The sequence below is a fragment of the Protopterus annectens genome, chromosome 4.part0, assembly GCF_019279795.1.
Source record: "Protopterus annectens isolate FY-2018-M chromosome 4.part0, PAN1.0, whole genome shotgun sequence".
Taxonomy (NCBI): Eukaryota; Metazoa; Chordata; order Ceratodontiformes; family Protopteridae; genus Protopterus; species Protopterus annectens.
Genome location: NC_056733.1, coordinates 427,309,637 through 427,336,832, shown reverse-complemented (window position 1 = coordinate 427,336,832; position 27,196 = coordinate 427,309,637). Strand labels below are relative to the sequence as shown.

Below are 27,196 nucleotides of genomic sequence, written 5' to 3'. Positions count from 1 at the left end.
TTTTACAAATAAATCTAGTTATGGAAATAGAAGTCCAGAATAATGCAGAATCACAATCTTCCCACAACTGCTAATAAAAACTCAACACTAAAGTCTCAGAACAAACCTAAAAATGTGAACAGATAGAACAGATTAGGAAAGAACAAAGTATTATTACCACACAGATCACTAAGTGTAACTGCTCAAATACTTAAGCAGAATTGAAATAATTTAATGTTCTTTCCTTTTTTTTTTTAAAAGCTAGTCACTCACAGTTCTACAACTGCAGGAAACCTACAAATGTCTGAGTAATGCACAAAACACAAGCGAAACATGAACGCTGATGTATGAAACCGTAATGTGGTGCCATAATGTCATATTGCCCCAGTAAACCTACATTGAAATGATGATACATTACAGGAAGATGCACATACACATATACATATGCCATGTATATGTGAAACATATAGGCCAAAGCTATAAGGGGGGAAAGGAGATGGACAACCATATATCCACTATAGTAAGGACATACATGCATGAGAAAGGTGGCACAGAAAAAAGCAGGACAAGCATAGCTAAGTAAATAAATTGAACAGGCACATGTTCTCAACACAAAATGGACTGCAAGTCCCCTGCAAGCTACATTGAAGCAAATGGCCAACTTCTGACACACATGTAGTGTGCATTGGTAATGGCTATAAGCATATCTGCGTACAAATAACACACAAAACACAGTAATGTGCAATAGTTAGACAGCAGTTAGCATAGGTACGTAACAAGAGTAAGGTTAGATATCACAAACCCATATATACTGCCATACTAAGAAAAGACAGGTGGCACACACATAGAAAGTGATAAAAGTAGGGCCTATATTATAAAGACTGTTGAAACCTAAATGTTGACAGCTAAACAGCAAAAGCTGAAAAACGTGAATGGCCACTTCGGCAAATTTGTTCATAGTGAAAAAAATTGTTTGGCCGTTATTGGGAATTTGCCCTTTTCATCAATGTAGAGCGATCTCGGAGTTGGTATATTTAGTTGGGGGGGTGGGGGCATAGCCCCCCACATCAGGGGGGGGTGCAAAGTCCCCTACTTAATTAGGGTTAAAAATTTGTTTTACTGTCCAGCGGCCTAGTGAATTTTTCCCCTGTGAAAAAATTCATGGAAGTGGCCATTTGCAGTTTTCCTCTTTCGGTGTTTAGATATCGACGTTTTGGTGTTTGACAACCTGAATGTTCGTCTTTATAATATAGACCCATAAAAATAGAACGTGTAAAAGTGTATGGCTGATCAAAGGAAAGTAGTATATATGGAACTATGGCACAGCATCTGCAAGTGAATGATACATACTATAGCCTTACAATGGATGACTTATGCATTTGCAATTTTTTTTTTTTTTTTTTTTTATTTCTCTCAAGTCTTTTGGGTTTCTAATACCATGATGGGAATGGACCCCATTCCTAAGTCAAAGTACGATTAAAGTTCATGAAATTAGTATTGTTTCACTCTTTGATGTTAGCCAAAAGTGCTCTTCGCAGCACCCGCAATGTGCCCACTAATGACTCTTTCTGCAGTTCGTACGGTGTTACATGAATTGGTAACATGTCTAAATATGATTATGAATTCTTTTTTATAAGACCAGTTGCTCCCACTACTATTGGAACTGTCTGGCTATCTTTCTTCCACATGGCTCTCATTTCTGGCTGCAGATCAAGGTATTTTATGACTTTGTGTCTCTCTGTATGCAAGACACTGTAGTCACTAGGTGTGGCGATTTCAATGATCAGTGCTACTTTTGTCTTCTTTTCTTGGACCACTATGTCCAGTTTTCTAGCATCTATGTTTTGAACTGTTGGTATTGGGTGATCCCATGTGATGTAAACTTCATCATTTTCTATGATTCTCTGTGGCTCATGTTTCCAGTGTTTTTCAGCCACTTCGATACCGTAATGTTTACACAATCTCCCGTGTAACGATCTCGCCACATTATTATGCCTTTCAATATACAGTCCCTCTGTCATTAGAGAGTCGCAACCAGCAATAAGGTGTGTGACTGTTTCCTATTCGGTTCCACAAAATCTACACGTCTGTTTCTCCCACATGTTCAATGGACTTTGTAAACCAGCGTGTACATAGCGCACTATCTTGGGCTGCCAATATTAACCTTTCATTTCTTGATGTAAATTCACCTCTCCTTATCCATTCCTGCATTCGTTCTTGATCAACATGAGGCTCTTCCAGATGTTTTCTATACTTGCAACTATATTTATGTTTTTTCCACATTTCTTGCCTTCTCACCTGGTCCTTCACCTTATATTCTTTCTTTTGTTTTTTAGCACATTCAGTTGCTGACTGGTTTTTATCCACTTCTGGTTTGATTTCCATTCCTGTTTGACGTTGATATGCTTCTGCTAAATTAAGCAGAGATATCATCTTAGATTTATTCTCCTCATGTTTCAAAACTTTCACCACATTTGGATCTTGTGAGGTCAGTAGATATGTGTGGAGTCCCACAATTGCAGAGCTATACATGTAACCAATTTCAAGGAGGCCCATCCCTCCTTCAGAATGGGGACTATATAATCTTGGTATACACTAATTTTTATAAATCATTTGGTGAGCATGAAACATCCTTCTTGTTTTAATATCCAATCTATCCAACACTTTTTGGGGTCAGTCAATCAATCCAAAACTATAAGTTAGGACAGGAAGAGCAAATTGATTTATAGCTTGGATCTTGTTCCTAGGTGTCAATGCTGTTTTCAGGATTAATTTAAGTCTTCTAAAGTACTCCTTACTAAGCTTTATTCACATTTGTTCATGTTTTATTGCTGATCTTTCATCAATTCCCAAGTATTCATACACCCCCTCTTTCTCAAGTTCTTTTATATCACATTCTTGTCCCAGACTAATGTGTTCCTGGTGCTGCAATTTTCCTTTTTTAAAGGTTGCTTTTGCACATTTATCAAGACCAAATGACATTCCAATATCATCTGAAAAAGTTTTGACTGCCTGCAGCTGTGTTTTCAATTCCTCATCTGATGAGCTATACAATTTTAAATCATCGACAAAGAGAAGATGAGAAGTCATTAGACTTTGTTGTTTTCTAGAAGCTAAATTATAGCCATGGCCTAAGCTGTTAAGTAAACAGCTTAATGGGTTAATGGCAAGGCAGAATACCAAGGGTGACAGAGAGTCACCCTGGAATATCCCCCTTTGAATTTTTATCCCTGGGATAATAATCTGTCCTTTATCATGGCTTAATTGAAAAGTGGTCTGCCACTGTTTCATGGTTACTGTAATGTAGTCAATCAGTGTAGGGTGTATCTTATACATTTTTAAGCACTCTTTTATCCATGAATGTGGGATACTATCAAATGCTTTTTTGTAGTCAATCCATGCCATACTTAGGTTCTTCCCCCTCTTACAATTCTCCACTATAATTTTGTTTAACAACAAATGGCCTGTATTCCATATGACTTTCTTTTATTGCCCTTTTGTTCTACTGCCATAATTGAGTTTTCTTTAAATGACTATAAACTCTATCGGCGTCAATTCCCGTGTATATGTTGTACGTCATCAGAAGACAAGTTATTGGTCTATAATTTTTAGGGTAGCATGCAGGTTGACTCAAGTAAGAGCATTGTTTTACCTGTTGTTAACAAGTATGGTGTATGTTCGGGGTGCGCATAAAAGTAGTTCTTACTCATGGCTAAATCCTTGTACAAAGAAGTTAATACTTTAAGCCAAAAGTTAGGTACTGCATCTGGACCTGGGTTTTCCAGCTAGAGGCTTTTCTGAACTTTATTTCAATCTCTGGCTGTTATTTCATCCCATTTCATATCCTGTACCTTTAAACCTCTTATTCTTTCCTTTACTTCTATCCATTTAGCATCTTTGTTATGTTCCACAGGATCTTCATAGATACTTCTCCAAAATGTATCTACATCCTCTTTTTTTGGGCGGTCTATCAATTCCTTTTACCTTATTTCCCAATTCTCTATAAAACTTTTTTGGGTCATCAGTAAATTGTTTATTTTGTGCTTTCCCCTTATATTTATCTTCATATCTTCTAAGTCTTTCCGCCTGTTTTGAAATTTTTAGCTTGTTATCTCCAATAGTGCATAATAGATCCTGGTCTGTTCTAATACTGCACATTACTTTTATCATATCTATCTTTCTTAACATTTTTGTTGATCTGTTTCCTCTTTTATAATCTTCTAACAATAATACTTCTTGTCTTAACTGCTTTATGGTTTTCTCTATTCCATATTTCCATGATGGTATTTGCTTTAGCCCCCTCTTTTCCCTCACTACCCTGTGTTCCAGTGATAGGACTTCATCAGTTATTAATTTGGCAGCACAGTAATATATTCTGTTTACTTCTCTTATATCGCATGGATCTCTATGGACAGTCCTAATTACTGTGTTCATTTGTTTTATCAAGCTTCTGACTTTTGGGGTTTTATTAACCTTCTGCAGTCTATTTCTCTCATTGATCTTGATATATCTATCTTTGTCTATTAAATCAAGCAACTCTTCTCTTAACTCCTATTCTTCCATACTGAGGGCACATCCCTTGTTTTCCATTTCCTGTGGGCATTCTATAGAAAGTTCTATAGCACCTTCCTGTGATACATTCTCTTCAATTTCATCATGTGTCATCTGTTGTTCTGTCATATGGGAACTCACTTGCCTATCACTCCTCAACATTGACTGCATCAGAGGTTTCACAGTTTCTTGTTCCTTTCCTTGCTGTCTAGCTTCAAGTGAATGTTTATACTGGTTTCCTGTGGAAGGCTCCAATCCCCTTAATTTGGATATCCATTGCTCTATCCTGTTTTGGTGCTTTCTGCATTTGATTTTCTACACTGAATCCTTCTTTTTGCAGTTGTTCCATTACCTCAATCTCTATTTCTTTGACTTCTCCATTACTCATCTCTTTTTCTACTTTTCCTCTTAGTTTTCTTATTTTTTTTATTGTAAAGGTTTCCATATCCAGATTCCTTTGCCCATATTTTTCTTCAAATATCATTGGTGCTGCTCTTTTTGTATTAGTTAGTTTTGCTTTCTCCTTTGCATAAATATTACACCATATTAAATCTCTTTTCCTTTCCCCTGCCCATAGTTCTTCTTCACATGTCTCCTGATCTTCCTTATTCTGAGAACTCACGCTATCTTGTTGTAATTTAATCTGTTTAGATCTTCTACATTAAATCCTTCACTTCGCAGGCACTCCATAACTTCAACTTCCATTTCTTTAACTTCTGCTTTACTAATCGTCTTTTCTACATTAAATCTTTGTGCTTTTAGTCTTTTTTTGTGAAATTTTCCATATCTGAATGCCTTTGCCTGTATTTTTCTTTGAATATCTTTGGGACTGCCTTCTCCATATTAGTTAACTTGGCTTTCTCCTTTGCATAAATATTGCACCATATCAAATCTCTCTTTCTTTCCCATGTCCATATTTCTTTTTTACATTTTTCAAATATCTCTAGGTTTTGTTATATATATTTTCTCACTTCCTCAGAGGCTTCTTTTTCCAAAGAGATCAAAGTTACTTGATCTATATACTGTTTTTCAAAAATGTGTTATATCAATGAAACAAATATTTATTTGAAGCTTGTAACAGTTTTTCCTGTGGAAGTATATTTCTTTTCTCTAATTTCTCTCTTAATCATTTTGTATATCTTGTGTCTGGAAATTCTGGGCTTTTTCCGTAATAGTAACAATACAGCATTTCTTTCTTATCCTTAATAGTCCACTCTGTCATCTTTATGACTCTTCTTTGGCCAATCAATTTTTGTCATTTTTGTGGACTGCTACTTCCTTCTACAACAGGGGGGCCATCTCCCCCTGAGCCTGGCCTAGCCCCATTGTAGGAATGTTTCCGTATTTTGAGGATTCTTCACTGTCATTTTTTCCAGTCTGGGCACCAGTGCGCCTACCACGATTAGGCACTTTTTTATCCTGGGTCTTGTGCACCCAGCTATCTTTTTTATTTTTGATTTGCTTCTGTCCATGATATATGCTATATAAATACAGTCTATATAGCAGTGTCACCTTGGTGAGATTCTGCGAAAAACAGGGTCCACCTCACGAAGGTACTCACCAAGACTTGAGGATGAATTCGATTTCAGCACCACTACTCTCCTTTGCTTGCTGACTTTTCATCTCTCCATCCAGACCCCGTTCATCTTTATAATATAGACCCATAAAACAGAACATGTAAAAGTTGTATGTCTGATCAAAGGAAAGTAGTATATATGCAACTATGGCACAGCATCTGCAAGTGAATGATACATACTATAGCCTTACAATGGATGACTAATGCATTTGCAACATTAGGGGCATCCAGATATATAGCCATACAAAGGAAGGCTGCCGTATTAAACATAAATGATAACTGGACAGGTATGTTAACATGTATAATAATAAGTCAAGGTGTACACATGTCAGAATGCAAGCTATGTGCACACTACAAAATTGTTTGCTGGAATAAGTTGGCCACATGATCTGGTTACTACTTGTGTTATTTATATTATAACTGCATTAAATTCCCAAAGATAATGGGGAATGCCGATCTATGACAGTAACGCCATCTGGCAATGCAACAGACAATGTTACTACTAGAGGCATACATTATGGTAGTAGAATAAACCAGTGTACTATATGACACACAAGTTAGCATAAATCATCACACATGAGTGCATAGTGCCAATTGAACCTCCTCACAGATCCAAGGTCACTATTGCAGCAAATATGTTAATATGCCATATATATAAATAGGAATATCAAAATCAAAAAAGTGAACAAGTGTGTGTAAAATATCCACATATATCACATATCTGATTGTAGTCTCAGGAGTATGGCACTGCAGTGGTATGTATGGAATGTTATCAGATGTAACATATTAATGTATCACATTTGCTAATGCTTGTAACTATCATGTATGCATTTGAACACTGCATGCAAGACAAGTGTGTCACACTGGAAGAATGCTACCTGTGTCAGATATATCTGTCACATAAAAGGCAGACTAGATCTGAAGTAACATTATCAATGTGCACTGTATGCAGAGAAGGCAAGTCACATACAGAGTGCAGAAATGCCTATCTTGCCATCTGTACACAATCTGCATGTATGTCAGTATCTGACAAGCACATGACATCATGATGATATTGACAGTATTATATTTTAATAACTGTCATAACTCAGAAATATGTAGCCCCATACAAATAGAATTGTGAAGTGTGCATCACCAGGTACATCCTACAGGCATGACCACAGTATAGGATTTGTGAACAAATGTGTGCCTAATAATGCAAAATAGCCAAATAGGAACACACCATGGTAATAGCATTGCATGACTGGATCACACAGACAATATTTATGGTTTAGAAAGCCCTTCCTGATGGGACTGAATGTCGCAAAAGATCTCATGTGCTATCTCTCAGAAGGAGTCTAACATGGCCCATGCCATCTCCTGGAAGAATTTTCCTATCATAACTCTCATCAAGGCCTGGAATACATCAGTGACAACATTACAAATTTGGTCCCTCAGGTAATATGAATGATCATTGCCGTTGGTCCATTGGAATAATGGTGCATGCTGGTCCTATTACCCCATCATCATCATCATCATTATCCTGGTTCCTGTCCTGGTCCCTGGAGTCAGACTCTGTTAGAAATGGTCATGCACATCACCTCTGGATGGGTGGACTGGCATTGGCCCCATGCTCTGTAACATGACAATAACTGTACATTCTCACATAGCCCTAAAAGAGCCTTAACAGTAAAATAAAAAAGTAATATGTATAACAAACAATATATAAAAGTCATGCACCCTGTACAGTATCCAAAGTGTTCTGCTGTGATGTATTAGTAATGCAAAAATTAATCCATGAGTTATGTATATGTGCAAATTTGCAATAGTCCAAACTCCAGCACTTCCAAACATATCTATATATGTCAGAATGTTATGGACAACACATTTACCACACATCCATGTCAGATGTAATGGAAGTCCAAGTCCACAAAAACAAGATAATTTAGACTACAGCTATTTACATGACCATCCTGCTAACACTTTAACTCTGCCACAGTCAAGGGAGTACATATTCAGATTTGCAGTAAATCAAGTGTGATTACAACACACACTCAAATGGAATGCACAGTCCACTGCAGTGTTCCCAAAATTTGCAAGGACAAGTGAAATGCACGGTCCACTGCAATGTTCCCAAAATTTGCACAGATATCAATGTATGTGACTATTAATTGAGCAATATACAATGCTAAGCATATATATTTTTTAATGTTCAATACAAGTTGCAGTAGGAGCACAGGGACATAAGTGGTATATATTTAAATGGCATGTAACTATTTAGAAATATAGCAGACAATAAAGAAATGTGTAGTTGTCCGAGGCATAAAAGAATCGTGTACTACAATATGGAGATTACCTCACATAGGTTAGAAGTAACACGTCTCAATGTTAAAAAAAGAAAAATAACTGCCATGATAGAAATTAAAAAAACAACAGTGGGGTTCAACCCAAAATCAGCAAAGCAGGTAGGACTGCAGTTACTGACACAAGCCAAAAGTGCAAAACCATCAGCTATGCCACACTGTACTGATTACATCCCCACATTTGACATATATCCAGTCTGATTACTACACTCAGTCATAACAAATACATAGTGACCTGCAGTGATGTTACAGTTGTGTGACTCAGTCATAGTCTGCTGCATGTGGACAAGTATTAGAGAACACCTAGGACAAAGGTCACAAAATGTAACTTTCTATTATCATTGCCATGGAATTACACATCCATCAGGGTTAAGAGAGTACTCTGTATACTACATTCCACGAAGAATTGCAGATAACAACAAAATGCATAGTCATCCACTGCCTATGCACTGCAGGCATTAATGCACTCCAAAAATAAAATAAGTGTACAGATTACTCCCTGAGTCAGTACACAAACATACAACATTGTCGTATTAAATAAGAAAATCAGAAAGCTTTACCCATATATGTCAAGGAGTTAGTGAGATTTGAACTTACAGAAAATCAGTCTCTATATACATTGCTATGGTGCTCAGCTAGGTGAGCTAATGGACATCACATTCCTTTTGCATGGCTGAACAGCTTCTGTGAATGACTAGCAGTTTTATTGGGCTTTGTGGAATATCTGCATTCCTTCATAATAGCTGCTGTTACTTAAATATCCTGCACACCTTATATGACCCAGCTAGTGCATGGATGACTACATTATGCACAGTTAGAAGTCCATCAATATTTAACTAAAACATTTTAATTCCATTGCAATTTCCCTACTCAATTCCTATTAATATATGTATTTAATATGGAATAGCCATGGACCCTGCTTCATCTAATCACATATGTTCAGTAAATGTTAACAGTAAGTAATTGGTACTAAGATATGGATTATGTTACTTACTGTAGGCATCTGGGGGCTCTCATCAGATCTGTGAGATACTGTTCTGCAGGTCATCCTGGTCCCTACAGTGAAGGTTGTTGTATTGATGCAAGACCTGTATGCCTGTTTTGTAGTTGCCGGTACATCCTTGGCACTCACTTACAATCCAGTTCCAAATGTTAATCTGTGTAAAATTCCTCAGATGTGCTCACATTCTCTGCTCATATCCAGCATAGACATCCAGCATCTGGTAAGTCTCATCATTAGTCCACTTGGGCACTCTGACATGCCGCAACCTCCTCTTGGTTAATATAGACTTAAAACTCTTCATAAAGATGTTCATAACTGCCCTCAGAAAAATGCTCACTGAAGTCCCACTCAGTTCACAGGTAGAAATGGTATGAAAGCAAAATATATCAACAACACATTTTAAAAGTGGCACATAAAGGGCGGCAGACTATTGGTGGGCATCAGGCATTTATTCCAGATGCTCTCATTCAATGATAACTATTGAGCATTTGTACAGAGCAATGTACACATAACAGTCTTCACAGTGGCAACCAGAGTAACTATAGCAATCCCCACCATCTACACTATCCACCCATCACTAGCTCCATCTCAACACTAGCAATGTCTCAAGCCCCAGACCGGTCCTCTCCAACTCAAAAGAACCCAAATTCAGAAATTCACATCAAAAGCCAGCAGACAAAGTCAGTTCTCAACTACCTACACTTAGTGCAACCTCCACCACCCGAAGGTCCAAATGACCACAATGACCAAGGCAACCACAGTGACCACAGCAGTCTTCTCCATCCACACCATTGCCAGCTCCATCTTCGACACCAGCATGCCCAACTCCCAGATCAGTCCCCTCCAACTCAACAGAATTAAAAAATCTGGGCTCACATCCAAATCGGTAGACAAGTCGGGATTCCTCCACCTGCACTCATTGCAAACTCTACCCTTCAAAGGCCCGGTCGGCCCTATAATCTTCAAAACATTCCAACAATCCTCAAACACAAGGCAATCCACAATACCAAGCAAAAAACTCCTAGACTACAAACAACCACACACTCAACTCAGTCAACAAACTCTCAAATGGACTCACAAATTGACAACAATCGACAGTTCCTCACCAAACATAAAAAAAAACACTTTGGGAGCCAGAATAGCCACAACCATTCAAGGCACCACCATCTTGACCATCATAAACATCAGTAATGCAGTTTCACTTGTATGTCTGTACTAGTGTTTGTGGATAATGATCATTTACAGGTTTGTCTGCATTCAAGGACTGATTTATGGATATTCAGTGATGCTTACTCCTACAGCAGTAGCTGTTATACTATTCAGTGGGAAAGGGGGGACCTCAGGATGGCTTAGCATTTAACTTGGCTGTTGTCTTCACATCCAGCCATGACGACATAACTTGTTCATTTTTCTTTTCATAAGCTGATCTTGTTCTGCCTTGCTGTTTTAATATATTCAGATTCATATGTCATTTATCATATCATGAAGGTCACATCTGTGCTGCTCTGTGACTTATCCCACATGGTTGATGTAGACTTGGTAGGTCTAGCTGGATACGCATGTAACTGTGACAACACCATTTTTGTTCAACTGAAGTTGTGGTGCAACAGTTATGCAGTTGGTCTTTGCTTATCAAAATATCCATTGACATGGGTTTGAATCACATCTCTGCATATACAACAGCTTAAGATGTGGAATGGGTTAATGGCAGTGTATGTGTATGCTGCTGATGTTAACACACATGGATAAACAAGTCAGATGTTTTCTATAGTCCTTATACTTATCTGTACATGACAGTAATATAGAGGACATGGATTGTTTTACATAGCGGTGCACTGTATATGAGAGGTAAGCATTACACTGACATACGTATGCTTTTAAGGCTGACATGTCAGCATGATCACCTCCTGTGTAAAATCTGACGTGTATATCACCGTTTTGTTCAGATGGCTAACTGTAATCGGCAAGATAATTTTGTTACAAGGGAAATCACTAGCATGGATTATACACAATGTTTCAAATAATGCATATTTTTGAATTAATCAAAATGGATTTCCACCATCGAAATTAACATCCATGTTATCCCAGTGCCCAACTAACCACTGCCAGCTTATATGTGTCACTGATATTTCTGCAAATGTTGCTGCAGGGGTGTACCCCACCTTAATGTGGGGGTTTTGACTTCACACCCCTCAAATGCCAAATATTTGAATTCAGAGAATGCATTAATACACAAGTAAGGGAATACTACATTTACATATTTCCTTTAAGCAAAGTTAGTGTAACTTTGGAGTTAGTAAATTTAGTAATTGAGGGTGTGCGCACTTTAAAAACAGTAAATTAGGCAGCAGAACAGTATAGATAGGATTTCAGGCAGCAGTACATTTACCAACAGTTGTTTCCCATTTATAATGAAACATTTGTATGGGATATTGAAGCTCAAATCCTGTACTCCATAGCAGTTTGTGCAGAAGCATTCTGAAGTTTCATAACCTAATGAATAAGTCACAGTTTATATTTAGAAGTTCAAATAAAAAAAAACGTTTCAATTCAGATTTATTCATGTGCTTAAAAAGCTAACAGTAGAGCAATACACCAATAAGAAACAAACCAGAAAATGCAAGCAATTTCATGGAAAAAAACAGAATTGTTGAAACTCTTTACAATGGAACGCTAAAGATAGATGCAAAACTGCTATAAGATACATAGGGTACTGGTAGAAGTTAATTAACATATTCATATTAACAGACAATCCCAGAGAATGCATCCCATTGAATGACGGCTTATTTTACTCCAGAGGCACAGAAAAATGGGCTGCATAAACAGGTACATAAAATCAGCTGGTAGTGCCAATATAGCTTTTATTAATGTTACATTAGAGTTATAGATCCATGCAGTACAAGTCTGTTTACCGTTTACTAGCCTGAATCTTTTACAGATGTTTTTGTATGGAAAACTACATCTGCATGGGCATCTTCACCAAGTGTGCTAATCATACCTCTCAACTGTACAGATTTTTGCAGAATGTCCATATTTTTGCCTCATATTTTTGGTCCATTTTTCATAAAATTGTGGTTTTCTGGCAAATTATTGGCCAGTCATTAAAGACTGAAATTACAAAATAATGATAGACGTTTGAGTTTTAGACTTTGTACCATTCAGAAAATTCATGTTAATGCAAAACCTGTAATTCTATCTACTTTCCAAGTTTGTAAGAGCAATATTTAAAAATTGTCCCTATTTTTGGGCCTTTGTCACACTTTTATTTATTTATTTTACATTTGTTGACCGGGCTAGTCTAACTGGATACATGTCCATTTTCAGTAGAGGCCCGGGGAGAAAATCTCCATGACATATACAAAAATTTGGGGAGATAAGTTCTAAGACAGATACAATATACAATATAAAAAGTTGCAACAGTCCAAAGTTAAACAGCTGTTGGTAATATAAAGTACAGTACTCATCATAAGCATAACTCAAATAGTAATAGGTAATATACAAGAGATGTTACTATATACACATATACATATATTTAAATTGCCATGACATAGTCTTTGGTTTCTTAAGGATAAGTCTATAAAGGTGAGGAGTATTCATTAGTGTAAGGGATTAAAGTTAGTCAGGGTTAGTACAGGGGCATAACCAATGAGTATGGAGGAATAGTTTTAGCTTCTGTTTAAAAACAGTTAATGAAGACAGAGATACGAGTTCAGTGGGCAAAAGATTCCAGTGCTTTCCAACAGCATTAGAGAAGAGGGCGTCTCCTGCCAAGTTGTTGGATTTGCAAGTATTGATAAGTATTTTGTTTGAGGAGAGTAAATTCTTAAGATTGTTGTAAGGGGTAATAATGATAGTGAGTATTGGAGTGTTGGTGGGTTGGTAAAGGGTCTTATGGGCTGTAGTAAGCTGGTGAAATTGAACTTAGTTTGGAAATTCTAGCCATCCGAGTTGCTTTAGGTTAAGCCAGTGATGTGTTCTAAAAGGAGAGTAATGGCTTTGTTTTTAGTAACAACTTTGTCCAGATTTATTGCTCTAAGAGGTTAGAGGTATGTGCTAAAGGCATCCTAAGACAGCTAGGTGATAACATGCAATGAGCCAGAACAGAGGCGGGTGAGAGAACAGTATGCAAATATAGTCAATAGTATTTTAGCCTGCATAAAAAATCAGCACATTGGAAAGTCATATTTTATGTCTTATCCACTTAATGTGAGTTAAGAGACAAATGCTCACAAGAAATAGTAGGTGTGTTATTTACATAAACGTTCATTTGTCTTTCCTAGGTGGAAAGCATATGATTTGTTCAAAGGGTTTCTATGATTTGATTCATGCCATTACTTTATAACAGTACATTAACAGTACTCATCCTCCTCTCAGACGTAATAACAACATGATAACTGACCCTTCATGGATCTGATAGTATCCCATTGTCTGATTGTCTTGCAGCTCACGTTCTTGATATACCAGTCGCTGCTGACTCACTGCAGTACTGTTTACATCAAAGATCTTTTGTTTCAGTTGTTGGACAGTTTCATTAAGTGTCACTTGGTATGTTTGTCTTTGGTCATTAAGATCTCTCACAATGATGTTAATGTTTTGTGGTTTTATCCTCAGTAAATCGAAGTTAACATCCTCCAGGATCCCATAGTCTAGCAGCTGTTTTGAATCTGTTAGCGGTGCTGTTTCTACTAATTTGGATTGAAACATGAGACGCTGTTCATTCTCAGGTATGTTCCATGTCTGATTAATTTTTTCTTTCACATTTCTTATAGTGATTGCAGGGTTTGCATAAAAAGTGAATTGCTTCCCTTCTATTGATTTAACGATCACACAAATTTGTGTGAAAGGCTAAAAGATAAAAAAAAATAGATACTTTCAAAAATACTGATATTGGCACCCCTGCATATTTACAAATACAGAATTCATTTTAAAATTGCCTTCCATGATTCTGTTTAATGCCATGTCTAAAAACAGCTGCAAAATGTATTATATTATAACCTTGTTACCTGATGTGATTGCTTCCTGATTTTAATATGCAAGCGTTTTTTTTCTGCAGCTTTTCTTTTTTACTCTTTCAAACTCTCAAGCATAATACTTTGTCAATATGTTTTGTCAGTAAGTTAAAAAATAAACAAATGCAGAAAAATTATCAAATGCATATATTTTATAGAATAAGGAGGTGTGAAATGTCATGACAAATTTTATACCAAAAGCAACTAAATTTGACATTATTTACAAATTGTTAACCGGTTAAAAACCACTGTACAAAGTTTTCTTTCAGGAGTGACAAGGGTGGTCCTTAACGGTTTAGTTGTTTGCTTGGAGTCAGTTTGTTATCAAGTGGTGGATGTAAGACTCATCCCAAAGACTATAGGATATGGTTAATCTACAGCTCATTGCTTTAACCCACTCTTTTATGCTATCATGATAAAGCTAAACTGTAATTCAGCATTCTTTATTCAGTAACCAAGGTACTTTGAATGCACCCTTTGTGATTACAGCTACATTCCAAGTCCCATGTATGTACAGTATATTTCAATGCAGCACAACAAAGGCAAGCAACATGTCATAATATTATAATAACTGCATTAGCCATGATGGTCACTGTAGCATTACTTCGCTGGACTTAACACTTTCTGTCTCACATCTTACCTTAGAGAAATACAAATGTACCACAATATGAGCCATGCTGTCAGTGGTAAAATATGTTATTCACACAAAACATACTGTACCACCACACCTTTTATGTGTAGTGTTGGAGCTCAGTATTTCTATGTAAAAATCTTAAGTTACATTGCTTCTTTGGTAAGCAGTGGCCATCACTACTGTATTTCACTGCACAAATACTATTTGATGATGATGTAGACATGTTCACATATATTAATATAATAAGTAGTTTGTTTACTGGTACATTTAGCAGTCACAGACCACAGAATCTTCACTTACTGTGTGTCTATTAATTGTTTTGTTTATTTTGTATGGTATGATTTTGTTTTCTAGTTAATGTCCTGAGCAAATTCATTTAGGAGCTGGGCACTGTCCAAATTCACATAAATATGATTGGTGGTATAAGATATCCCACAGCAATGTACCTATTTGTAGCAGCATCATGCGAGTTAAAGTCCCTATCAGTATGCAAACATACTCTTGCAACTACTCATCACTTCTCAGGTGAAAATGAAACTTTCATTTGCAGATATTTTCCATTACAAATCTTTATACACCTCTTAATGCAGCTATCCAAACTCTAACTGGTGAAAGCAGCTAATTAATTTCTAAAAAACTATACCTCATATATACTCCTCAGAGGAGTGGTTTAAGACAGTAACTTGTAGTTCATTGGCCATTTTGGGTCATTTCCTGCCTTTTCCAGCCCCTGCTATAAAGCACGCTTTGGCGGGCTTTTCTGGCTACACAGAACTCAGCACAGCGCCTCATGGTATCCAGCAGGGTTCCTAGAGCAGCAGAGAGCAGAAAAAGCAACTTTCCAGATTTTAAGTATTTTTTCTTGCATTTTTCGACTGTTTGTGTTATTCGACGACTGTTTCTGTCTATTTTATACTGGTATTACCTGTTTTTCCTGTTTTATAAGCTTTAATTGTTGGTTGCACTTCATAGTTTAAGTTTGCTTAAAAGTTAAACTACAGGCTAATACACTCAAGTGTACTAGCTTTTGAAAGCATTTAATTGAAAAGCAAAGCATTTATTGTGTTTTCTGTTCTGTCTGTGAAAAAAATTTGAAAAAAACAAAAAAATATTCTTGTTTTCCTAACTTTCCTGGCTAGTTTGTTCCAGTGATCAGATTTTGCTGATCCCTGGGCTTTGTCTTGGTTCCTGTGCTTCTCCATTTTCCTTGTTTGGTCGAAGGGAAGTTTCTTTACTCACCAGTGGGAGTGGGGAGTACTGAGCTGCCTGTTTGTCCTCAGAGGAGTGGTTTAAGACAGTAACTTGTAGTTCATTGGCCATTTTGGGTCATTTCCTGCCTTTTCCAGCCCCCTGCTATAAAGCACGCTAAAGCGTGCTTTAGCGCGATTTAGCGCGGAGTTGCCACTAGAGCAGCATCGGGCAGTGCCGGTTTAACAAGGTTAAACTTTTTCTGGCTCCATAAAGTCTGTTCTTCATTTTTTCCCTTAGAACTGCTCTACTAGTAACCTAAACAGTATATCCCTTAACTAAAAAGCGCAGCACTTGTTCCTAAAAGCTTTTTTTTCAAAAAAAGCTCAGCACTTGTCTTAAAAGCATCTTCCTTGCTGGTTAAGCACTTCTATATTATACAAAGTCCCTCACTTGCGAAACCCCCCCAGGAGTACCCACTTCCTTACTAAGTCCTCTCTTATTCAGTCTCACACCTAACTTCTTAATTTTTCTAGCATGTCGAAGGGCCAGATGCTGGTGTCCTCTCCTGCCCAGTTGGTGAATCTGGGAATATTGAGGCAATGTTACAATTGCCTCATGTACACAGACAACCCTCTCCTCCTCCCACATAACACAAATACTTGCGAGAGATGCAGCTATTTAGCCAAACTGGAGGCTGAGCTCTCTCAACTCAGGACTGGCAAGACCAGACAGGAGGAGAAGGCAACTACACACACCACAAAACCAGCCTCACATAATGCAACCACACCACTGAATCAAACACATAAACACACAAAGACATACTTGGAGGCTCTGAGTAAAAATTTACCTAAACAGCAGAGGCCTCCAAAGCAGACACCCAAGCAACTGCTACCTCAAGACACCCCACAAGCAACACATAAACCACAAAATCAGTGTGCAAAGCAGTCACAGCCCTTAAGGTCAAATACAACACCAAACATACTTGTCATAGGTGACTCCATAGTCAGACACACTGACGTCCCACTCACCAAGCTGAACAAGGAGAGGGTCACAGTAAGCTGCCTATCGGGCGCTAGACTCCGCCACATAACACAAGCACTCAGGTCACTCCACAGCAAGTACAAATATGACACAGTCATTTTCCATGCTGGTGTGAACGACCTGAGATGTACCTCCCTGGACTACATGAAAAGAGACATAGAGGAGCTCTCTGATTATGTAGCCCAGGCAGGTATGACCCTGACCCTGAGCAGTATCCTTCCTTCACCAAGAATGATGCCACAATATAGAGACAAGATGACCAACTTTAACAATTGGCTTAATTTCTGGTGTCATTCAAAGGGGATCCAGTGTCTGTCTGCCTGGGATGACACGCTTGACAAGCCACGCTGCTTCGCAAGGGACGGCTTGCACCTGTCACCCCTGGGATTCTGGATATTGGCTAAGGCTCTTGCCATACCCCATAGTGCCTTTTTTAGGCAAGGCTCAAATTCTAAACCTCCCACCCTAGAAAACAAAAATGGGAAGAAACTGAGGGTAATGCTGCTCAATGCCAGAAGTCTAAATCTCAAAATGCACACACTGGAGGCCCTTCTCAGTATGGAGAACATCGATGTCTGTGCTGTAACTGAAACCTGGTTCAAGGCTCCTGAGAGCACCCCGGCACTATCAGGTTTTACCTCATATCATGCGTTCCGGCCCCAAAACCCGGACCACACCACAAAAGGAGGGGGTGTATCCATATTCATCAAGGATACCCACACCTCCAGGTTGGTGGCAACGCACAAAGCTTCGGAAACCATCCAGGTGCAACTAACCATAGGCAAAACTGCTCTACAATTTGTAGCATGCTACAGGCCACCCTCTCAAACTCAGAAACCCCACACAGCCTTCCTGAAGACACTGGAGGGTATAAATGTATCTCCAAACACCATCATATTGGGTGACTTCAACTACCCGAATATAGACTGGGAACATTACTCAAGCCCTAACTTTCTAGCCCAACGGTTCCTGGAGTTCATAAATTCTAATGCCATGGAACAACTAGTCACTGTTCCCATGAGAGGAGAAAATATACTAGATCTCATTATCACAAACATGGGGACAAAATGCTCCACACCGGAAGTATATCCCTCATTGGTGAGATCTGATCATAAACTAATCTCACTGGAAATCCACATCCCGCCCCCACCCCAAACAAAAAAGACCACAGTGAAGAACTTCTCTAAAGCAAACTTCACACTACTCAAGACTGGTGTGGTATCCTTCAAGGCCCCCGAGCCAGTGGAAACCACAACCCAAGCTGCGGAAGCCCTTACAAATGCCTTCTATGAACACCTCCAGGACTGCATGGATCAGGCAATCCCAAATAAAACCAAGACTCTTTCCACCAAGGAAAAACGTCCAGTCTGGTGGACCCCAGCCATCAACAAACTTTACAATAAGAGGAGAAAGCTATTACATGATAGAACAAAATCCATAAAAGGGAAGTCACCCCTGATCATTATTAGTAAAAAAATACGAGCACTCATAAAATCATCCAAGGCCAGTTTTGAGAGAAAAATTGCCATAGATTCAAAATACAATCATAAGGCCTTTTTCAGCTATGTTAGAAACCTGGGTGGAAACTCCCAGATATGCTCAGAATTAGTCCAAAATGATACAAAAATCACTGAACCCACAGACATTGCCAACATACTGGCAGACAGGTTCAATGCAAACTTCACCCCCCTCTCCCCCTAAAAAGGAGAGAAAACTATCCCAGCGGAGTGTAGCCTCCCAGACATCTCAAATGCGCAGGTGAAAGCTGCTCTCTCTAAAGCTAAAAACACAGCATCAATGGGACCGGATGGTGTCCCCGGCTGTGTGCTACACGAGCTCAATGAGGAACTAAACCCACACATAAGGCAGCTGTTTAATCTCAGCCTTACCACAGGATACGTGCCCAAGGAGTGGCGTATGGCAACTGTGGTCCCACTCCACAAAGGCGGTGCCTCTACGGACCCTGGTAATTACTGCCCCATAAGCTTAACAAGTCTAGTCTGCAAAGCTATGGAGAGGATCATAATGGAGCTCATAAGCAAAGATATAGGGGACTTGCAGACATTGGACCCGACCCAGTTTGGCTTTGTCAAGGGCAGATCATGCCTTTTGAACTTGGTCGACTTCTTCGAAACAGTCACCAAGGCCATTGATGAGGGAAAGGCAGTCCATACAGCCTACCTTGACCTTGCAAAAGCTTTCGACACAATACCCCACTCGGGTATTATAGAAAAACTTACCAGCTTAAATGTAAACCCATATGTCACAAGATGGGTTGCAAACTGGCTTAAGGACTGAACCCACAGGGTTAGAGTTGCTGGCGCTATGTCAGACTCCAAGCCGGTCACAAGTGGTGTCCCACAGGGCTCGGTCCTTGGCCCCCTATTGTTCGGCATCTACTTCTCAGAAGTACAGGCCAACATAGGAGGACTTTGGCTGACAAAGTTTGCAGATGACTGCAAACTGGGCGCCATAGTGGAAAGTGCATCGGACACAGATATCCTGCAAAGGGGACTCACGGAAACTGATAGCTGGTGCCAGAGCCATGGCCTGAAGTTAAACGCCAAAAAATGTATAGTCATACCTTTTGAAAAAAACAAGGTAACCCCAAGCTACCATATAGGTGGCAGTCCACTAAGCACAGAAGAGGTTATAAGGGACCTGGGGACCCAGGTTGACAGTGGCCTTTCTTTTGACATTCACGTTGCTAAAGTGGTTAGAAAGACCTTCTACATTGCCCACCTGATCATGAAGGGATTCACATCCAGATCTAGTGAGGTCATTGTTCCCCTGTACTCTTCACTTATCAGACCAATGATCGAGTACAATGCCCCGTTCGGGATGTATCTCACCCGACACCTGCAGCAATTGGAGAGACCCCAAAAGTTCCTCACCAAAACGATAAAGGGACTCCAAAATCTGTCATATGCTGCCAGATTGAAGAAACTCCAGCTCTATTCAGTCGCATACCGTCTGCTCAGAGGTGATCTGTGTCTGACATACAAGGCCATGTCCAACCCGGAATTAATGGACATGCTCCACCTCAAAAAATCCAAATCCACCAGAACCACTAGAGCAAGCAACTTAAACCTTAGCACGGATATAAATAGGACATGCTGGAGGGATAGATTTATCACCCAGAGACTCCCTATGCTGTGGAGTAAAATCCCGGTCCATGTGAGGCAGAGCACCTCGCTGGCTCTGTTCAAGAGAAATCTTGACCTGTGGATGGGAGATCGTAGGTTTACCCCGGGAATCATCTCTGTGTCACTGCTGGACAGAGGCACAACAAACTAATGGGCACAGTATTTTTTTCATATAAGGGGTGGCGTAAGCCACAAAACTTTGGGCTTGGCTTATAAATGCCTTAGGGCAGATAGCCTAGTATAAACCTATGAACCTATGAACCTATGATCTATTCACAAGATTTGTCATTGTGGACCATTTTAAACCTAGCCAATTACCCCATATAAGAATCAAACCTGGCACCTGGGGTCTGTAAGCGAAACACCTTAACCATTATGCTAATTTCCCAATTCAAAAACTATATGACAGGTATAACTGGAGAAGAGAATCAGGACCAGAAAACAGGTGGGAGGAAAGTGAGCATCTGATATCAAATATATATTACTGTAGTTCTTAATTTGGAGATGAAGTTACAAGGCTGGTAGTATAAATATTTAGAAAGGCTGTATTAGGAGAAGATTCAAAGACCAATATGAAGGTAGTTTTGATAGGGCTGAGAGTTTGACTGTTAATGCTCTGCAGTAATATTAAGGTATGGATAGGTGGGTTGGGGAATAGAAGACATGAGTCTGAGATCTATTTCGATATAATAGAGAGGAGAAATTACAGGAGTAATCTCTCAGTAGTAGAGTGTGGGTATTAGTATGGTTTATCCTAAACAGTTAATAGGGAAGGAAGTTTTAAATGGAAGACATTTGAGAAATTGTGTCATGACTAAGGGGTTTCAAGAAGTGATTGTTTGTTTTATAGAAGACTGCAGACTAAGGTAGAATGGTTTGGTTCTGGAAAGAATAAAGCAGGGGAGGTAGGGAAATTAAAGAAAACTGACTTGGGCTAGCAAGGGTATAAGAACATTAAAGAAATGAAGAGTAGGTTTCCTAAATAGGTCATTGGGGAAAACAGGTTATTTTGAAGGTGATGAGGAATTTCTGAGCTAATTAATCAAAGGAAGGTGATGAATGGATAGAGAGGATGGGTTCTGGAGAGAGGTACTTAAGATGGCTAAAGCCATTAAGGTGATTGGACATATTGGAAATGGATATTAGAGGTTACTGCTAGACTAATGAAAAATACAGGGGACAGGTGCTTAAATGCCGATGATTTGGAACTAATAATACACATTAGTTTATATGTGATGCAAGTACAGGGAGGTGAAAAGAATATAGGAACAAGCCAGAGAAATTTGGAGGGGAATTTATAAAAAAATATGTACCAACTACTTGGAAGTTTTGATTTTTGGGGTTGATACATATGATTATCAATGAAATTGGCAGGAAAGTGTATAGATCCAAATATAGGTGAGACAAGTCAGGAATATAATTGAAAGTAATTGGATGGGGGCAGGTATATCAATTTATATGCTGGATATGGCAAATAGATGGATATGCAGAGTGTATGAGTGTACAAAGGACTTTGTGAATAAAGTAATTCAACCTTTATTGAAAAGGTAGGAGGTAGAAAGTCCTTATATTTCTGAACAGGAACGGGTATGTATAACTAATGACTTTCCTTTAATTATGAAACTTTTGTTATGCATGTATAGACTTATGGATAGATTTCTTATATAAATAATGTTATTTGAGTAGGTTATCCAATCCTTTTAAATTTTATGATTAGTTATGTCTACTTTTACTACTGAATTATGTGACTGTCTGTATTATGTTTGAGGATACACTTCCCTTGGATTTTGTAATCTTTTATGTTTTCCTTCAATTGTCAGTGTGTGTGTGTGTGTGTGTGTGTGATCTGCTGTTGTGATTCTAAACTTTAATAAAATGAATATACACAAAAATTATATTTGAACTTCAAATACTATGCATATTAATTGAGTTACAGTGCAGCATAAAAGAAACATACAAGTGGTCTTGCTGTTTGCTGGCAATAAGTACTACTCAGACTTTCCTCAGAGACAGCCTACCGCTCCAAGGTAGACATAATATTCTAGAGGTACAACCCCTGAAAAGAACATGTTTGGTCTATAAATCAGGTCAACGTAATGCAATAGCTCATTTGCAATAGAACATTATAATCCATGGTAAGAGCATACTGCATTTCATGATTAATCAGGTACTTTGCCATATAAAACCTCTCATTTGGAAGCTGCAACATGATCTTGTTTATGTCATCTTCAAAGGTGTAACTAATAACTTTTAAAAGGAATTACATTTTTGTTCATTGGAGATGCAGAACAGAAGTACTAGCATGTCATTAATGGAATGGAAGGAAAAGAAAAGGAGGGAAGAATGCTTGAACATTCAGCATGGGTAACAGACACATTTAGGGGTGTCTGAGCTGGTATCCTGTTACTAATGCTTCCAGTATACTTCAGCTCTGAGCTGCCTCAATGTCCTGTGCATGGACGCGTCTTGAGCAGCATTTCCACTCAGCAATGTTTAAAGTCAGTTTCTTCCTCTGTAAGTAACTGTTTATGAAACTAATGTCCATTTCAGACAAAGCCATTTTCTTTGAAAGTATCTAACATATCCCAATCTAGTACAATCGAGCAGTAATAATAATAAGTAATGGATGCAGGGTCAAAGCTCCTCCCAGAGGGCTATGAGGGACTTGCCCCCCCCCCCCAAGAACACAGTATTATATTTTTTAGCCTGTTTCAATATGAACTTTCAGAAATAAACTTTCATTTGTTTTCATCAAGGGTAGGTCATGCCTACTCAACCTGGTAGACTTTTTTGAGAAGGTCACCAAAGCAATGGATGATGACACTACCTACCTTGAGCTGGCCATGGAATTTCACACAATACTTCACTCGGGTATTGTTGACAAACTCAAGAGGTCAGGTACAAACCCTTATGTCACCCAGTGGATAACCAGCTGGCTCACAGACAGGACCCAAGAAGTTAGAATTGGGAAGTGCACCTCTGCAGAGGCCAGTCAAAAATGGAGTCCCTCAGGGATAGGTCCTGGGACTGCTCATTTTTGGCATGTCATTCTCTACGGTCAGGGCCAGTGCCTATGGCCTCTGGCTGACTAAATTTGCAGATGACTGCAAATTAGGAGTTGCCATTGAATCCCCACTAACATAAATATTCTCCATAAAGGGCTGACAAAGACAAACAACTAGTATCAGAGCCATGGACTACAACTAAATGCCAAGAAATGCATGACAGTATCCTTTGGAAAGTAATCAAGCCCTGGTAACTATCATACTGACAATTCACCCCTAAGAGTTGACCCATCAGTCAGGGACTTAGGGACACTTATAGTCAGTAATCTAGTCTTTGACCATCATGTGCCTACAGTAGTGAGGAAATCATACTGCACTGTGCAACTTATAAAAAAGCTATAGCATCTAGGTCAAAGGAAGTCATTGTTCCACTTTATTCAGCATTCATCAGATCCATAACTCTCAACTGTCCAGATTTTCACAGAATAATTTTTTAGCTCATATGTTTGGTCTGTTCCTCAGAATATTTGTGATTTTCTGGCAAATCACTAAGTAGTAAAGTCACTAAATAATGACAGTCATTTGAGTTTCAGACTTTATATCCTTCATAAAATGTATACTAACAAAAAAAACCTTTATTCTAGCAACTTTCTAAGTTTATAAGAGCAACATTTAAAATGTGTCCCTGTTTGTGGGCCTTTGTTTCCCCCCATTATTTTTGGCCTTATCCAAATTTCTTGTGATAAGAGGTCAAGAGCTATGATCAGACCCATCATTGAATACAATGCCCCCTTTGGTATGTACTTAACAAGGCATATCCAACAATTGGAATGTCCTCAGAGGTTCCTCACTAAAAGAATACAGGATGTAAGTAACATGTCTTATACAAACTGCCTCAGGGTCCTATCCCTGTTTTCTGTCTCCTACAGGCTGTTGAGGGGAGATTTATGCCTGGCATACAAGGTATTGTAAGAACTCATGCTGATGGACCTCCTGCATATTAGCAAAACAAACGACATCAGAAATGCCCATTCTAAAAACCTTGCCTGTGTTACAGATAGATGCTGTTGGAGAGAGAGGCATGTATGCCGGAGACTACCCCTTCTCTGGAACAGGCTCTCCAGTCATGTGAAGCAGAATTCCTCTCTAACCAATTCAAGTGTAACTTGGACAGTTGGATGGGGAACAGAAAATTCATCCCTGGTTTGGCATCGATGTCTCTAACTGACACAGGCAGCCTGTAAAATGGTTCTTCTCCCAGGCCCCTGCTTACACTTAGCAAGGGTACCAAAACTTGTCAGAGATTAGGAATGTATGGCTAGGCTTAAAAAGGCTCTTGTGGTCAGTAGTCTCGTAAGCACCTATGAACTTATGAACCTAATGAAATGAGCACCAGGCTTAACTACCATATCATCCTCTAAAATATAAGGGACAAAAATAACTTACCTGTACAGGCCAGCATTCAACCACAACTCCACTGTAGATCCTCATTAAGCATTCTTCTGCTGCCCGTGCTAGAATGGCCCATCCATTAGTATAAACTACGTTATTTGTTGGGTCTGCTGGATCCAGAATTATTGGCCTAAAATTATAAAAAAAAAAAAAAAAGAAGGATCATAGCAGTGGTCATTTTATGAATGCAGTTCATTTTTTATATCCCCAGGTTTAAGTCTTTAAAAGAAATAAATGGTTTCCTATTAACCGAAGCAATATTCTTACCAGAGGACTGTAATTCAAATACATCATTGTCCAAAAGCAACCTCATGATCTTTTCATCTATCAGCTTAATATACTAGAATATGCCTGCAGAAAAAGGGGTATTGTGACCATCCAGATAGGTCCAGCATGAGCTGCCGCTGTACGATCTAACAGGATTGTAACAACCCTTCTAGCCCTTGCATTATATAGCGCTGATAATATTCTGCACAACTCCTTCCCTAAACACACACACACACACACAGCTTTATTGTTTTCACCTTTGGCATTCAAGAAATATTATTTTAGAAAATGTTCAAAGCAATACCTTTGTCACATATTGGAAATAGAGCGTCTGTTATTTTTGCATTCATTTCCACATATTCAAAAATATATTGAACGTAATGACTCTTAAATCCTTCATTCTCTTTAACTAGATGAAAAGCTACAACACTATCTAACCTGTTTGTAAAGAGTTAATGGTTCACATGTATCATAAGAAACTACAATGATGAAAGACACTGCAGCAGTCAAAAGTCCTGGATATTGGCAGAGGATGTCTGTTACTATATTTGTAAAAATACTTTAGGAGGAAAGCAATACCTGTTGTCTCTTAGCTTTCTCTTTAAATACTCTGTGATGGCTGAACTTTCAAGGTCATAGTACTTTGTCCAGTAGATGCAGAACTGTTGATATTGTTGGATTGTCTTTAGCAAGGTTATAAATCCTTCTTCCATCTTAAAGTCCTCTTTGTTGCTCCCCTGCTTCCAGACATGTACGGTCAGAAGCTCCAGGGCATACTTTGGGGGAGGGGATCCTTTGTACTTTATCTGCTTCTTTACATACTGTAAACAAAACCAGAAAAGAACATTTAAAACTCTTATTCTCACTGTGGTTTGCAGCTGTGTGAGAAGAATGTTGTAATATTCTCATAAGACCTATAGAACTCTCTAGCTTATATTATCATACAGAATGTGATCTCCCTGACTAGGCCTGGTAAGCATGTGCACTTTTAATAGATTTTGGCAGTTTGATATTATCAGCTAAGCTAATCATTTCAAGAAGGTTCTACAGCTGTGCTAACTATCTTTGTGGTAAAAAAACACTGCTATGTAATTAGTCTTTCCTCTTTTTTTCTACCAATGTTCCATAAAAGTAACAAGTGTGTGTTGGAAGGGTTAGCTGGACAGGACATGACTGGACTAGGTATTAGGTTACCTCAGAAAGGAGAATTTTTGTCACCTTCAGCAGTGAGTTGGTTGCTCCTGGTGACAGTCAGTATCCACTGTGTGTAGCTTATTTAACAAGGAAGGGAGGTGCTGTGGATGTACAAACAAGTACATTTTTACCTCCACATGCATGCCTGATAGCATGATATGGGATGCCAGGAATAAAGCACTGCATGGCAGTTATTACTTCCTTAAAGACTTTGTTTCCTGCTTTCACTTCTATTGACACCAACTCATGAACTTTGAAAATCTAGATACTGTTTTTTTTTTTTTTCCCCTGTGGGACCAGTGGAAACTCTCTTTTCCTTCCTAACTTCCATCAAAGGACAGTCAGTGGGAGCATGCACCTTTCATATGCTGTCTCCTCTTTCCTGCTCACTATTAATAGTTTGATGTAAAATATGCAGCATGTGTACCACAGCAGACAAATCACATGATTAAAACCCTCAACTCCTTGGCTACGTGTCCATGCCAAGAAAATAGGATTCATGGTCTATCAAATTGGCTTTAAATTTTTCAATAGCACAGTATTTTAGTTTAATTAATTGATCTGATTGTAGTGGATGTCTTTGTAAATACTTTAGTTGTTTTGCTGAATATTATAATAATACCTATTTTTAATTATTTGTATAAAATTGTTATGATATTTCTCTTATATGTTAAAACAATAAACTTGTTTTGAAAAAAAAAAATTGGCTTTAAATTGTACTAATACATTCCAAGTTACAACATATGTTAGATTACTTTAGAGAGAGTCTGTTTGCTCATAGGAACATTCCAGCCCCCAAAGTTGAT

General features: G+C 38.5%; 1 protein-coding gene across 1 annotated transcript in view; it reads right to left on the bottom strand.

Moving 5' to 3' along the window:
* Positions 1-12,699: 12,699 nt before the first annotated feature.
* LOC122800256 (2'-5'-oligoadenylate synthase 3-like) overlaps positions 12,700-27,196 on the bottom strand; it is a 340,294-nt gene continuing 325,797 nt past the window's right edge. Inside the window, exons 13-15 of the mRNA XM_044069747.1 lie at positions 25,776-26,017; positions 24,924-25,059; positions 12,700-14,296 (exon numbers count right to left, since the gene is read on the bottom strand). Coding sequence (XP_043925682.1) covers positions 13,811-14,296; positions 24,924-25,059; positions 25,776-26,017 — 864 coding nt within the window. The 3' untranslated portion in view covers positions 12,700-13,810. The remainder of the gene's footprint in view (positions 14,297-24,923; positions 25,060-25,775; positions 26,018-27,196) is intronic.